The following is a 14952-nucleotide window of genomic DNA, read 5'->3' as shown; positions in this document are numbered from 1 at the left end:
TCCTTCCCTCTCGTCCCCACCAGCCCCCTCCCTCCTTTCCTCCCTCCCCGCCCCCTCCCCGGTTGGCCCGCCCGCCCAGCCTTTAGCCTCCCTCCCACCGCCTCTGTCTCCCTCTCTCCACGAACTGCCCAGGAGTGAGCAGCTGCTCTGGACGGCCCAACAGACAGACACACGGACTGCCTGACACCCAAGCCTGCCAACTAGCCAGCCTGCACCCGTGCTTCCCTTCCTCAGGTAGGGCCCCCACACCAGCCACTCACTGTCCCTGCACCCCAGCTGCCCTCCATGTCTCATCCCTGGCTCTGTTGCCTTCTCACCATTCTCAGGAAGTCCCAGACCCTGCCCCTGCTGCCCTCATGCCGCCCCTCCATGTCCCTATCCCTGTCCCTGCTGCCCCCTTACCACACTCTCCGGCCCCCAGGATGCCTGCGGATTCCCATGGCACTGCTGCAGGCTCTTGGTCTGTGCCCCTTCATCTCCACCCTGCGGCACCCTTGGTCCTTGTCCCAGTTCTGCCTCTATTCCCTCCCTCTTCCAGAAGCCTTCTCCACCCGCTTTCCCTCTCCCCTCTGACCTCCCTCAGCTCAGCTCCATGTCTGCCCTCTCTGCCTCCCCCTTGGGGTTGTTATCCTTGGCTGCTGCCCCAGAGCATCACCAAGGCATGGCTGGGTGGCTGGCACCCCAGCCCCGCCAATGGCCCTCTCCTTCCTGCAAGGCTGCGGTGCACCCTGCACTCCACCGGCCTCTCGCTGTGTTCTGCTCATTCTGCTGGGGCCTACTTGCTCAGGGTCTCTCCCCTGGCGCAGGTCAGGAGGACCTCAGGGCCTCCGCAGGAGCACAGGCCAGGGAGCGGTCCCCATTGCCCAGGCCCAGTCTTTGGCAGGGGCTCAGAGACTTGGTTTTCCAGGCACACCCCAGGCACCCTGCCCAGATATTCCTCGCTTACAGGCTAATACCCTGCCTCTATCTCCTTCTGGGCGAGGTGTGGGTCCATGGAGCCCTGAGCTCCAGGGCCTTGGGTGGGGCTGCCTGGGTGGCTCGACCCTGTCTCCCCAGAACCCCACTGGATTGGGACTCAGAATTGAGGTGGGGCAGAAAGAAACTCTGGCAACCATGCCATGTTACCCTGGGAAGGCCTGGCTTGGGGCCCTGTAGGGCTTATGGGGACACTGGGTAAATATTAGGCCACAGACCCACTTCCAAGCTGGGACCATTATTGTAGGAGGGTGCCTTTAGGGATGGGTGAACTTCAAGAGCTCCCTGACTAGATGCCTTGTCCCCTAAAGGCAGCTCAGCCACTGGTGCATGTGGCATCTTTTGAATGGAGTGAGAGCCCCAGATCTGAAGCAAAGTGTAGCTGGAAGGTTGCCCCTAGGGCCCTAAAGCAGGGGAGGAGTGACTCCTGCTGCCCCCCCATCTCATCCATTGTACAGTGCCGGTAACTGAGACGCAGAGAGGGGCAGGGACCTGCTCACAGTTGCACAACTATTCAGGAGCAGAGCTGAGGTCAGGACCCAGGGCTTCTAACTGAGAAACTCTGGTTATATTGACCCCATACCACCCAGGGAATTGTCAAAGTCACTTTAGTGTTGATGACAATAGCCTGTGGTCAACAGGACTGCAAGATGATCGAAGTGGGAGGTAGTAAGGCCCCTGTCCTGCAAGCTCCCAAGATGGCTGGCATGTAGAGGGGTCTGCCAAGGAACACAGGCGAGGAGGAAGGTAGACCAGAGCTCCCTGGGTGTGCCCCGTGAGTGCTTTGGAAGGTTAGGACAATAGGAACACCCCATTTGCTGCACCATGAGCTGGCTTGGGGCCTGGATGCTGGTTAGTGAGGGCTGCTGAGGGGAGCAGAAGGCCGAGGGTCCTCAGGGCGGGGCAGTGGGTGGCATCAGGTGGGGCAGACTTCACTCAGACCTGGGAGATAGTTCTTGAACAGTGTTCAGAAGGGCCATTCAGGTTGCAGATGCGGCCAGTCCCATCTGTTCTCAGGAGGCTCCTGCCTGTGCCCCCCACCCCTCTCTGTCCTGCCAACTCACCGCCATTAGGGCCTGATTGGAACTGAGACAAGATGGAGATGCTCAGGCCTCCCTCGGTGCCAGAAAGGATGTTCCTAGGGATCTGTATCCAGAAGTACGAGTTCATGCAGAGAAAGGACGCGTGCACGAGATGACGCGCCTGAGTGCTCCAGGCAACGTGCTGCTGCCTATGCCATCCACACGGTGGGAGAGCTGGTCCAGGGCAGAGGTACCTTCGTGTGGTGCTTGCCCAAGTCTGGCTACCATGGGCCAACATGGGGGAGCCTGTGAGGGCAGGACTGTGTGGGTGCATTGAAAGGAAGGCACAGAGCTGCCTCCAAGCCTCAGGGGCCAGGCAGCTGGAGCAGGCTGGGAGCCAGGGAGCAGAGAGAGCTCCAATAGCGAGCCAGCTGCCGAGCAGCAGCCCTGGCCCACCTGCCCACTGGCCCACCTTCAAACCCCAAGGACCCAGGTTCCAGTGGGCATTAACATCCACTGCTTTTGTGCTCTGCTTGCCCTGGAGCAGAGACCAGAATCCCCATTTAGCAGATGGGGAGTCTGAGGCCCAACCCCTTTGCAGCAGGTCTGGTGGCAGTTCTGTGTCAGCCCATTTTAAGGGCCCAGAAAGTCGGGGTGCCAACCCTCTGACCATCGTGCAAGGTGACTTCCGAGCATCAGTCCAAATTTTTCCCAGTCCTACCAGTGGCCCTGACCCACTGGAGGAGCGTGAACAGGGAAGGGTAGGAAGAAAGGGGCTCTTTGTAAGACAAGAAAGAGTTTCCTTTCTTCAGCAAGATTCTGCATTCACTCAGAACCAGTGTCTCTCCCAGTGCCAGCGTCAAGTCCCCAGAGGAGGGTGTTTTAATGAGCCTGAACTCAAGGGTCTGCAAGCAGGACCTTCCAAGGGGGCTTCCCTTTCCTCCTACCAGCATCCTGGCCTCGGAAGCCCCACCCACTGGGCCACTGGGCTGTTGGTACTGCAGGTGGCACATCCAGGGCCCCTCACCGTCCTTGTTCATCCTGATCGTTAAAGAGGCCTTCCATAACCCACCAAGCCTTCCTCCTGCTACTCCTGCCCCGGGCTGCTACACCCCACGCCTGCCTGCCCTGCTGGTGGGAGGCGACACATTAGCCCAAGACTTGCCTCAAATTGAGGGGCTGGGAGGTGACAGTGGCTCTCCTGAGTACCCTGCTGTGAGCCGTAGAGTAAAGGTGAGCCCCTGCTCCCTCTGAAGGCACATAAACCTTCCAGCTCTGCCCCCTCCCCACCCTCCTGTCCTCCTCTGCTCACACACTGGGCCACCCACAGAACCCTTTGTGTAAATCCCGTCTTAGAGGGAGCCTGTGGGGGGTGAGCAGAGGGGGCTGTGCTGGGGGGATGGGGACGATGTCTGCTCAGTCCTGCCCCAGGCCCAAGGCCCACTGAGGGTAACTGGCCAGCCCTATGGCTAGGTCCTTCTCCAGCCTTTCAGACCAGCTCCCCACCTTCCAAATGTCCGGTCCTGGAGTGAAGGCCCTTCCCTCACTTGTAGCACACAGCCCAAGGGTCCTAGGGCATCCATCATTCCCACTGGGACTCCAGGCTCCTGAAAGTCCCCTACCCTCTCTGCTCTGGGTAGGGGTATCTCCTGGAGTGACCGTGGAGGGCACCAGCATCGCTGACGTTCCTGAGCCCAGTGAAGGTTCTGGGCCTCAGATGACTCCCATCTGCCCCCTCCCTGTGGTGACACATCTCTCAGGTTTAGGGGGTAGTGGGATGGGAGAGGTCCCAGACTCTGTGACTCTGAACTCATCCCTGCTTCTCCCCTACCAGTTGCTTCTGGAAGGTCAGATGGCCAATGGGGATACAGCAGTCAGAGGCCCATTTGGCCAAAGGATTGGGGATTTAGGGAATAGAAGTCAGGCTTGAAGGAGATGGGCAGAAGTCAGAGAGAGGCTTGCTCTGGCAGCCCTGTCCCTGGAGACAAGGGAAGTCCTATAGGCAGAGGAGAGTGTGACTTTGATCCTCTTCGAAGTCTGAGTCCCAGCTCAGCCTTCATTATGGTCCCTTGGGCCTTAGACGCCTTCCAGCTACAAAGAGTCTGTAGAATGGGAACCCTGGGAGAGGCAGAAGGTGAACTGGTCCTGGAGCCTCTGTGCTGGCTGCCGAGGGCTGGGTCCCACCTCTGCCAGAGCCCCTGGAAGAGCTGGGACCCTGTGCAAGGAAGGGGCTGCAGGAACCCCTGGGCCCAGGAAGGGAAGGGGCTACAGAGCCTCCCTCCAGGGTGCCTGGAAGCTCTCCTCCCCTGGGAGCCAGGCCAAGCTCCCTTGCCTAGGCCTGGCTTAATGAGGAAATGAGGCAGGCAGGGCCCCAGGCTCCAGTAGCCAGACTAAGAGCATCGCCCTGGGGGGTCTGGCGCCTGCTGGGACCTAAAATGCTCAGGGGAACTTCCCTGGCTTGCCAGGATGATGGCTTTTCCAGGCGACTTCCTTGCAGATAGAGGCAGAGCTGGCTTTGTGGGCACACTTGAGCCAAAACATTGCCACCAGACCCATCAACCAAGGAAGTAGGCCCCTCGGGCAGTGGGGAGCTATTGCTGGTGGCAGCCAGAGAGAGGTGCTGTTTCCAAAGGATTCATGATGCAAGAAAGGGGGCATAGGAGCCACAGAGCAGGGCTGTGCTTCCCAGCTGGGGTGAGGGAGCTGCCAAGCAGTCTTCTCCAGGGACCCCAGGGGCTGATCCAGCCCCTTCACAGCCCAGAGAGCATAGGATCGTGTGGCTTTGGGGCCTGCAACAAACTCTGTAATTGCTGGCAGAGGATGGGGCCAGACACATGGTCCATAGACAGACAGACAGACAGACAGTGGAGTCCCAGCTCTACCATGTCCTTGCTGTGTGCCTTTGGGTAAACTCTGAGCCTCAGCTTACCCATTCATCAAGTAGTAAAAAATGGTGCTTTCTTCTTAAGGTCATTGGGAAATCATTTGAGTTTCCTGCTGCGTCCTCCCTCTTCCTCAAAGATTCTAGGACGTGGTGAAGAGCTCAGTGAGTGGGAAGAAGGATACACAGCTTAGATGCAAAAGGACCAGGAAACTCAGGACCCCCAGCTGACCCAGGTTATCTGCTACCTGACTCCTGGCATGGCAGACGGCCAGCAGGTTGACCTTCTTGCTTTCCAGAGGTTTCCTGGCAGGGTGGGGGCAGGCGTGGATGGCTCTCCTCGATGTTGTGGCGAGGGAAGTCTGGTTTGGCCAGCACCAGCTGCCTTACCACCTTCCTGGTGCCAGCCCTTTGCAGTCAATGGGCTGGCTTCCTGCAGACTCTGACACCCATGTCCATGTCGAGTCTGTCCCTAAAGACCTGTCCAGTCACCCCAGCAACGCCAGGGCCACAGCAGGAAGGAGCTGCCCTGGCAAACCGAACTTGGGCATCTGCTCCTCTTGTAGCCTGAAGGGCAAGCTAAGACAACGGCGGTGAGTTCAGGGTGGCCGGGGTGCAGACACAGACAGGGTGGGGCTCAGGACCAACCCCCCTCCACTCCAACCACCAGCCCTTCACACAGTTGCCCCCACATGCACACACATGTAGGCTTCAGCAGACTCATGGGTGGCACATGTTTCCTCTCTCTGGTTAACATCCAAGTGCAAACTAGAACTGTGAGGGGGCCGATGAGCTGGGGCCTGAAAAGGCAGTAGGGAGCAGCCGAGGATCAGCCTGGGCAGCATCCCTGCCTCTTGCCTGCTGGTTGAAGCTGGGCCCAGACAGTTTGGTGAATGGGTTGAGGTGGGGAGGAAGTACACCCTGAATTGCCTGTCTCCCTCATACCCCCACCTCACCCACTTAGTCCCAGGGACCTGGCAGGGCTGAGGGGAAGATGGCACCAGTGTCAGAATTCACGTCGGTTGGCTCAGTGGGGCCAGACACCTTGGGCTGAGGCCGAGGGACAGCACCCGGCATCTATGACTTGGCAGTTGTGAGCCCCACATCTGCCGAGGAGCTCCCACTGCGTGCCAGACCTCAAGTCCTGCTCCTGCCACCCTTGGCCTGGCCTGAATGCCTGGCACAGCCCCTCCATGTTCTCAGAGGCTGCCAATGTGTCTTGTTTGGCTGTGACCTGGAGCAATTCTTCTCGGAGGACTGCTCTGACTTTCAGAGGGCCAGACAAGAAGGGCCCTTATTGGGTCGGAGGCGCAGGCTCCAGGAAGCCTGGCCTCTTCCCTGGTTCACACCTGTGGGTGCCAGGCCTAAGGCCTCACGGCCATTACCACTTCTTTCCTTTGCTCTGAGGAGGTGAGTCCAGCGAGCTCAGAGCGCACTTTGATGGGGCTTGAGGCCCTCCCTGAAGTCCTTGGGGCCATGCCTGGGGAGGCCAATGAAGGGAAACTGAGGACCAAAGGGCCAGGTAGTGTGGGAAGGTGGTGCTGGGGGGGGACTTGTTGTGGGTCTCACAGTATCTGTCCATGGGGGGCTCCCACTTCCTGGGCTTTGGCCCTCCTGCCTTCTATGCGTGTGTGTTCCTGAAAGGGGGGCCCAGTGTGAGGTAGTGGGGCAAAGGCAGGGCCATGCTTAAAGTGGGGCAGCTGGGCCTGGCTATAGCCCTACAGCCCCCCACCCTGACCATCACCAGCCTCAAATTCCTCCCCCAGACTCTCTGGACTGCCCACGTTGAGCCAGCCAGCCAGATACCCCCATTACCCCCACACTGTGCTGAGAAATGCGGCTGGGGTCTGAAAGCTCAGGGCCTGGAGTTGCCCAAGCTGGACTCCAAGTCTCAGGCTGAGTGACTTGGGGGAAATCTATTCCTCTTTCTCGGCCTCAGTTTTCTCTTCCAGAAAATGGAGGTGCTAATTGCGCTAGATGCAGGGAAGCCTTCCTCTTAGGCATCCCCTTAGGCCCCTTCCTGGCCCCTTCTGGTTCTGTGGAGGTCTCTCGCCGCCCCTTGCAGGCTTGGTGTCCAGCCGGCCCCCTCCTCTCTGCATAGTTCTGGCTGAGTCTTGTGCCAGTTCCTCGAGGGGAAATGAGGGCTGTGCCGGGAAGCCCGCCCAGCCTCCACCCCGCCAGCCTGCCCACTGCCTGGACCCAGCCAGGAACCGGGGAGAACCAGCCAAACCTTGTCCTCTGCCTCTGTCATGGGGTTCTGGTGTAGAGCCTCCAAGCTCTCAGCCTCCCTTCCCCTCAGAGTGAGTTTGCACTGGAGCCAGGCTGGCCCAAGGATGCAGTGACATCAGGCGTGGTTTGCTTTGAGCTGTCTCAACTCCTCTAGAGCCCCCGTCCTCCTAGGGCGGGTCCCGTGAGACCACTTGGTTGGCCTTCCACGTGCCTGTCCATCCTCTGCCCTGGTGGAGGGGTCAGACACCAGGGCAGATGTACCCTGTGTACATCCCCAGCCCTCTCCAGCTCCAGCAGGCTGTACGGGGCCTGTCTGCACCCACCTCTCCCACAGTCTCTCCTGGGCCTGGCCAGACCACCCCACCCCACCCCAACCTATCCAGGTGGACTATGGATCCCAGAGAATTCCAAGGCTCCTGCTGGGCATTCCAGCCCTGACTCATCCCCGCTGTGAGGTAGCGGCTTTGGCAGGGGTGCCAGACAAAGGGGGAGCAGTCTCCTCCCTCTCTCCCATTCCATCTTGCTCTCCTGCCTTCATCCTCCCCTTCCTCTTCTCTCCCACTGCTCCTCCTCCTCTCAGCCCTGGGCATCCAGTGAACCCTGGGCAAGGGCCCTGAGTAGTAACAACGGGGACGGGAGGCCTAGACCCACGCTGCTCTGTCCTGAGAGTTGCAAACTCAAGGGAAGAAGGAAGGAGCTGCTGTCCAGGTAGGCAAGCCCCGGGCCTTCTCCCTACTCTGTGCCAAGGCCTTCTGGGGGTCCCCTGAGTCCTGCATGGCCAGCCTGGAACTGGCAGAACCTGGCGGAAGCCAGGGAGGCTGGATGCTGCCCCAACGTGGGGGATCTTCACTTTGCTGTGTGACTTGGAGTAGGCAGATAGCTTCTCTGAGCCTATCACCGCAGATCATGCACTCAGAAGGGCTGTTGGCTCCTGCTAGGGCCTCTCTGAGGATGACTCTGCAGCTTAGTCAGTTGAACCATGTCCTGGGTCCTCCTGCCATCCCCTCCCGAAGCTCTGTCCTCAGGGATGGTGGGAGCCAGGGAAAGCCATAGGACCTTTGGCAGGAAGGGGGGCAGGATGAGTACCAGAGGGGACAGCAAGACAGGGATGGATGAGAATCTGAGGGGCAGAGCTGTGTGCCCAGGCCTGGAGGTGGCCCCAGGAAAGCAGCAGGCAGGGACAAGCTCTTCCGAAGGTGCTGGCCCAGAGTGGGCAGAGCGCTGCCCCCCCAGGGTCTCTCTTCCACTTCTGCAGCTAGCAGTCAGGCTCAGGGAACTAACCCAGCCCCACTAATGCCCCAAACAACCCCTTCCCTGGCCAAGATGGGCCCCAAGTGAGGGTCTCCCTGGAGCGGGGCCAATTTGGGTCTGCAGGAGGCCCTGGCAGTCAGCTAGGCTCATTGCCCGCAGATGCAGCCAGGGCAGCCTCACGCTGCCCCCCCGCCCCCCCAGATCCGTGAGGCAAGCAGGGTGGGCACTCTGATGCCTGTTTAACAGACAGGGAAAATCAGGCTGGGACTTTCCCAGGAAATCCTTGTAGGTGAAGGGTGATGGGAGAGGGAGGGGCTCTGGCTGTTTCCTGTACAGAGCCTTTGGGCAGAGGAGTGCTCTGACTGGGGGCGGCCTCTGCTGGAGGAAGAAGGAGGCAGGCAGATATGGGTGCCAGGGGCAGGCTCAGGCAGGGAAGCTTCCCCACCCCCACCTCGCAGCCCAGCCAGGGTGGTCTCCACACACGCCTGACCCTGCTCATCACCCTGGTGGCAGTTTGCTGCCCTGGGGGGGGCCTCTCCAGGGGGCTGGGCCCTAGGCAGAAGGAAGGGCAGAAGGAAGAGTGGGAGTCCCAGGACTCTGTATGCCCAGCCAGGGGAGAAAGCCGAGGCCCCAAAGAGCAGACACGAAGTGGCCACGGGACTGTGCCCCTGCTACCTCTGTGATTTTGCTCATTGTATTAGACCCTCTTTGCCTCCGGAACTAGCCCAGGTCTTGGCCCAGCGTGCCCAGCCTGGTGCCTTGGCCTCTTGATTTTCGTAAAAAAAATGTGGGTGTGCTGCAAGGTGGGGGGCTCAGGCAGAAAAGGAAGTGACTCATAATCCCTTAACTCAACCCCAACTGCGCCCACGTTGCCTTGAACATGTGGGATTGGCCAGGGGCCACAGTGGTATCTTCAAAGCGTGGGGGGGGGGCAAATGATTGGGTTTCTCTCTCTGCCTCCTCCACTAGCCTCACTGACCCCCCAGGCAACTGCCAGCTGACTCAGTGATGTGTGGGGGTGGGTGGGGGCTGCAGACTCCCTAGCTGGGAAGACACTTCATTTCCCACTGAAGCCAGGTCTTGCCTGGGAGCAGAGGGGAATGGGAAGTGGTGCCCCCATCCTGCCAGGTGCCTCCTGGCTGCCCACATCCCCTCTCTCTGCTGCTTGTGCCCCAGTGATGGATGGAGAACAAGATGCCAACACATGCAGAGCCCCAGTCCCTGGTGTTGGGAGGGTGGCTGGGAAAGGGCCGAGAGGATGGGGCGGATACTGGCTAGGCCCTCCTGATGGCCCCTTCTCACCCTGGCCTCCTAGGCATGCCCACCATGTGGCCCCTCTGGTTCCTCACGTCCCTACTGACCTTGAGCCAGGCCCTGCCCTTTGAGCAGAAGGGCTTCTGGGACTTCACCCTGGATGATGGACTGCCCATGCTGAATGATGAGGAGGCTTCGGGTGCCGACACAACCTCAGGCGTCCCGGACCTGGACTCCCTCACACCCACCTTCAGCGCCATGTGTCCCTTCGGCTGCCACTGCCACCTTCGGGTTGTTCAGTGCTCTGACCTGGGTCAGTCATGGGGCTGTGGTGGGAGGGGTATGTGGCAGCACAGGCACAGCCTGAGTGCTCCTATCCAGGGGGCACATGTCTGTCCTGTGGCATGGGTGTGGAAAGATGAGAACATAGATGGGGTGACCCTGAGCAGGCTCGAGGATCCTGATTTCAGTGTGAGAGGGTGTCCAGTTGTCTGGTTGCAAGCGAGTGGGGAGCGAGAAGAGCTTCTGTCTGCCAGCTCTGGAGTTTTCGCCTGTCTGTGGCAGTCCCTGGGCGCGTGGCTCTGTGTGTGTGTCCCCGTGCTCTGAGCCTGTCTGGGGCATGACCTGGGCTCACATTGGTGATAGTGGCGCTGGCTCCCAGGTCTGAAGACTGTGCCCAAAGAGATCTCACCTGACACCACACTGCTGGACCTGCAGAACAACGACATCACTGAGCTCCGGAAGGATGACTTCAAAGGCCTCCAGCACCTCTACGTAAGCCCACCCCGGCCCTTTCAAGGGGCCCAAAGGAGGTGGGCAGTCTGCAGCTGGGCAGTTGGGTCCAGATGGGCATGGGCATGCACTTGCGGAGTGCAAGAGGAACCAGGGAACTGTGGGGTCCTGAGAGAAGTTTGGAGGTGGAAATGGAGGGAGTGCCCAGGGTCAGGGTCACGGGTGTGGGTGTCAGCAACCATAAGCGCAGGACGAGATCACTTAGCTTAATTCCCTTTTCGGCTGGAAACATTTTTCATTTTATTGGTTCTTTCCAAGAACATATTTCATTGTAGCCAGCATGCAAGTGGGGAAACAGGCTCAGGGAAGCGCTGGGCTGCGCTAGGCAGTAGTGGCGTCACTGGGCCTGATTGCTGGCTCCCGCGCTGCACTTTGCCCACGAGCAAACCATCTCCTTGAGGCCCAGCTGGGACTCAGACACCTGTGAAATCCCAATAATCTCCGGCTCAGGTGGCAGAGGAGGGAGAGAGAGGAGAGGGCAGGGGGGGCTGGGGAGCTGGTGCCTTCACCTCCAATGCCCACCCTACCTCAGGCTCTCGTCCTGGTGAACAACAAGATCTCTAAGATACATGAGAAGGCCTTCAGCCCCCTGTGGAAGCTGCAGAAGCTCTACATCTCCAAGAACCACCTGGTGGAGATTCCTCCCAACCTGCCTAGCTCCCTGGTGGAGCTCCGCATTCATGATAACCGCATCCGCAAGGTGCCCAAGGGTGTGTTCAGTGGGCTGCGCAACATGAACTGCATTGGTAAGTGTGACCCTGGCCTGGGACAGTCCTCACCCAGGTGGCTGATAGGAAAGGTAAGGGAGAGGGACCTCTTCCAGCCAGAATGGGTCTCACAAAATGTTCCGGAGCCTTGTCTAAGGGCATACCCCGGAGTGGCCGAAGCAAGGTGAAGAAAGACCAGGGGACTGCAGAGAGAGGGAAGGGAGAGGGCCTATGCCACCAGACAGCCGGCTGGGGCCTGCCATGGGCTCTCACTTTCCTACTGCTCCCTCTGCCCCCTGAAGCCAGTGCCAGGGCTAGTGCCCTTGGGGGCTAGTGTTCTTGAACAAATGGGAGTTTGTAATTTGCCCCATAAATTAGTGGCTGCTTTCAGGGGGAGTTAGGGGAGTGAGCAATTAATAGGGTCCATCAGGCTAGCCCAAGCCAGGAAGCCAACAGGCCCTGGGGTGTACAAGCAGCAGCTCAGCTCTGGCTCCAGGGCTGAGGGGGCCTCTCTCCTAGAGATGGGCGGGAATCCCCTGGAAAACAGTGGCTTTGAACCTGGAGCCTTCGATGGCCTGAAGCTCAACTACCTGCGCATCTCCGAAGCCAAGCTGACCGGCATCCCTAAAGGTAAGAAGATAGCCCTTTCTTCCCACAGTGGGCAGAGCTGGGGTCCAGAGGCTTCTGGGGCCACCTGGTCTCTTTTGGGAGGGCTTTAGCAGTCCCCCTGCACACACACACACACACACACACACACACACACACCGCACCAGCCCACACACTCCTGCATTCATCTCAAAGCACCCTGTTTCCTCCGGCAGACCTCCCTGAGACCCTGAATGAACTCCATCTGGACCACAACAAAATCCAGGCTATTGAGCTGGAGGATCTGCTCCGCTATTCCAAACTATACAGGTGGGCTGGGGGCCAAGGGTGGTGACTCGCCCCTCAAGCCTCTTCTTCTCTGGCTTCTCATTACACCTCATCCATCCCTTTGTAGGCTGGGCCTGGGCCACAACCAGATTCGCATGATAGAGAACGGAAGCCTGAGTTTTCTGCCCACCCTGAGGGAGCTGCACTTGGACAATAACAAGCTGTCCAAGGTGCCTGCTGGCCTTCCAGATCTCAAGCTACTCCAGGTGAGAGCTGGGGGGGGGGGGGCAATCCCCAGTAGCAAGTTCTCTAAGGGGAGCAGCCCATGTCCCAGGGCAGCTTCTTGGCCCCCTGCCCGTCATGCGCACCCTAGCAGAGAATGGAACAGGAACTCCTGCTCTCTCTGCCTCTCTCCTCATCGGGGAAGGCAGTCACGGGAGCCCCTCCTTCAGGGCCAATGGTCTGTGCTGAGGAACAGGAGGAGGAAAGCAGGACAGCAAGAAGGTGGGGCAGGGGTGGAGAGAGGTTGTGAGGGATAAGCAGGAGGTGGTCTGGTAGATATTGGGGCTGAAGGTCTCCTAAGAGGTTAGGGCCTGGGAGATCGGGGAACAGTGAGGGCATGGGGATGTACAAATATGTGCCAAAATAGGGACAGCCCAGGACAGAAAGTGGGCTGATATGGGAGTAGTGCAGGGCCTTGCCTGGAGTTCTCTTAAGGGCCCCTTCCCTGGCTTGATTTCCAGTCACACGGGTGAACTTGGTCTTGCCCAGCCCTGCTCTGCCCCCTCAGTGTCTTCCTCAGCCTCATTCACACGTGCAGGGAGACCCGCCATTCCCACAGGCTGTCCAACCAGAGCCGAGTCCAGTGGAGCCCTGCGTGCTGGGCAGCCCAGCTGCAGCAGCAGCAGCGCAGGCAGTGCTGGGATGAGTGCGCCCTCTAGTGGCTGGTTACTCTCCGCCTCTAGAGGGCGATGTTGCGGATGAGCGCCTCATCCCCTACCCCCCATCATCGGACTTCTTACCCACTCACGCTTCTGTCCGCTCTGCCCCTCCCCTAGAGAGGGGCTTCAGGGGGTTCGGGGAGGCTGATAGAAGGCAAGTGCCCCTGACGACTGGGAGGAAAAGGAAATCGCCCTGAAGGTTTTTTCTCTTCTCATGCCCCTGGGTCCCTGGAGTGAGAGGCCGAAGGGCAGGCCCAGAGGGAGTTCGGAAAATCCAGAGGGGATGCCAGGGGCCCTCTATGAGCCCAAGGTGCCATCTTTCCTGCATGGATACCCCCACCCCATACCCTTTCCCCCATGTGCCCCTAGACTCCCACCCACCACACACACCCCTGAGCCCCTCATCCCAGCCCCTGGTCACACACCTGCCTGACCACGTACTCAAGCCTTGGTTCGCTCCTTCCAGTGGATGCAATGCAATGAAGTGATTCCTGGGTGGCCACCAGGCAAGACTCAGGAAAGGTGGTTGAGGGGCCTGGGCCACTGGCACTGAACCTAGGCCACTCCCCTCTGTCCCAGGTGGTCTACCTGCACACCAACAACATCACCAAGGTGGGTGTCAACGACTTCTGCCCCATGGGCTTCGGAGTCAAGCGGGCCTACTACAATGGCATCAGCCTCTTCAACAACCCTGTGCCTTACTGGGAGGTGCAGCCAGCCACCTTCCGCTGTGTCACCGACCGCCTGGCCATCCAGTTTGGCAACTACAAAAAGTAGAGGCAGCAACAGGCTTGTGGTGGCCTGGGCTGGGTCTCTGAGGAGCACAGCGAATGTCCTGAAGGGGGTGGCAGAGCAAGGGAGGGAAGCCAGTGCCCAGCTACACCCAACCCAGCCCCACCCCTGATCCCCAGGCCCCACTTGCTGCCCCTGACACCTTCACCCTGGTTCCCAAGCGTGTAGGTGGGGCAGGAGGCCCAGACCCCATCAAGTGTCCCCTTGGCTTCAGAGCTGACCCTCCCCCCATCACAGCCATTCAGAGGCGCCCCCACTAAATTGTCTTCTGTTTCACCCTGAAACCAAATTGGCCGAAGCTGCAGTCCAGGAAAACCAGTCCCTGGATCTGGGGAGCAGGAGGGGATGAGCAGGGATGAAGACAGCAGACCCCTTCGAGCCCACTACATCTGCCTGGTGCACATTCTTCCTTCACGTGAACTTGCAGCTTCTAGCCCTCATTGGCCTGGTCTGCTACCCTTGGCCTCAAATGGTTTCCCACCTTTATGCAAGTTCATGGCCCATCCATCCAAGTCTCCTTACTCTACAGGCTCCTAGACCAGTCCTCTCCCTCTCTCTCTGTCTCTCTTGTTCTCCTTCTCCTCTCTTATATCCTTGAGGTGGATCTAGTCTCTGTCACAATAGGCCTCGGACCAGCCCCTACCCAAGCCGCCGGGTGGGGTGCAGCTGCCCCTCACACCCACCTGCCCTGCCCAGGCCCCTCCCCCAAGCCTGGATGGTCCTGGAGGAGGCAGGTGGAGGTCTGCACCCCACCCATGCTCTAGTCAAGAGGGAAAGCACTGGGCTCAGTCAGACTCTGGAAGTCAGCCCCTGAGAGGGGCCCAGCATCCCACTGGAGTCCCAAGCACGCTTTTCATTACCCTCCTTCCCCCATGATGGCTTGGTCTCCCCTACCCTCCTGCCTCGCTTCCAGCCCTTGGTGTGGGGTTTCGAGCAATCACACCCAGCTTGAGGAGGGGCTGCTTCTGAGATCAGTTGTTGTTTTTCAATTAAAGGAACACTGTGCAATATGGCTGTGTTTGTCACTGTTCTTGGGGTGGCACTGGGGACTGAGCAGAAAGGGGAACCATGAGGGGCTGCCTCTGACCAACTCCCAAGCTCTGCTTCTCTGTGCCCCCTTCAAGCCTGGGGCTTCCTCTTTGCTGCTTTCCTGGCCTTCAGCAGGTATGGGGCTGTACAAGGAGGCCCTGGCGACCAGGTGGAAGGCCCCAGCCTGGCCCCTTCCTCTCACTTCT

At 59.4% G+C, this 14952-nt stretch overlaps 1 protein-coding gene across 2 annotated transcripts; it reads left to right on the top strand.

Moving 5' to 3' along the window:
• Positions 1-126: 126 nt before the first annotated feature.
• On the top strand, positions 127-14706 carry BGN (biglycan). 2 transcript variants are annotated; one of them, XM_036270825.1, is made up of 8 exons: positions 127-234; positions 9674-9925; positions 10274-10386; positions 10937-11150; positions 11631-11741; positions 11933-12026; positions 12112-12250; positions 13505-14706. In XM_036270825.1, the coding sequence occupies exons 2-8, from the start codon at positions 9676-9678 to the stop codon at positions 13700-13702; spliced, it is 1119 nt and encodes a 372-aa protein (XP_036126718.1). In that variant the 5' UTR covers positions 127-234; positions 9674-9675; the 3' UTR covers positions 13703-14706. The 2 variants fall into 2 exon arrangements, with proteins under 2 accessions (XP_036126718.1, XP_036126719.1); XM_036270826.1 differs by lacking the exon at positions 127-234 and adding an exon at positions 7692-7815.
• Positions 14707-14952: the final 246 nt, after the last annotated feature.

Source organism: Molossus molossus, unplaced genomic scaffold, assembly GCF_014108415.1.
Source record: "Molossus molossus isolate mMolMol1 unplaced genomic scaffold, mMolMol1.p scaffold_m16_p_2, whole genome shotgun sequence".
Classification (NCBI taxonomy): Eukaryota; Metazoa; Chordata; class Mammalia; order Chiroptera; family Molossidae; genus Molossus; species Molossus molossus.
The sequence above is the reverse complement of the archived record's forward strand: the minus strand, read 5'-3'. Positions and strand labels throughout refer to the sequence as shown.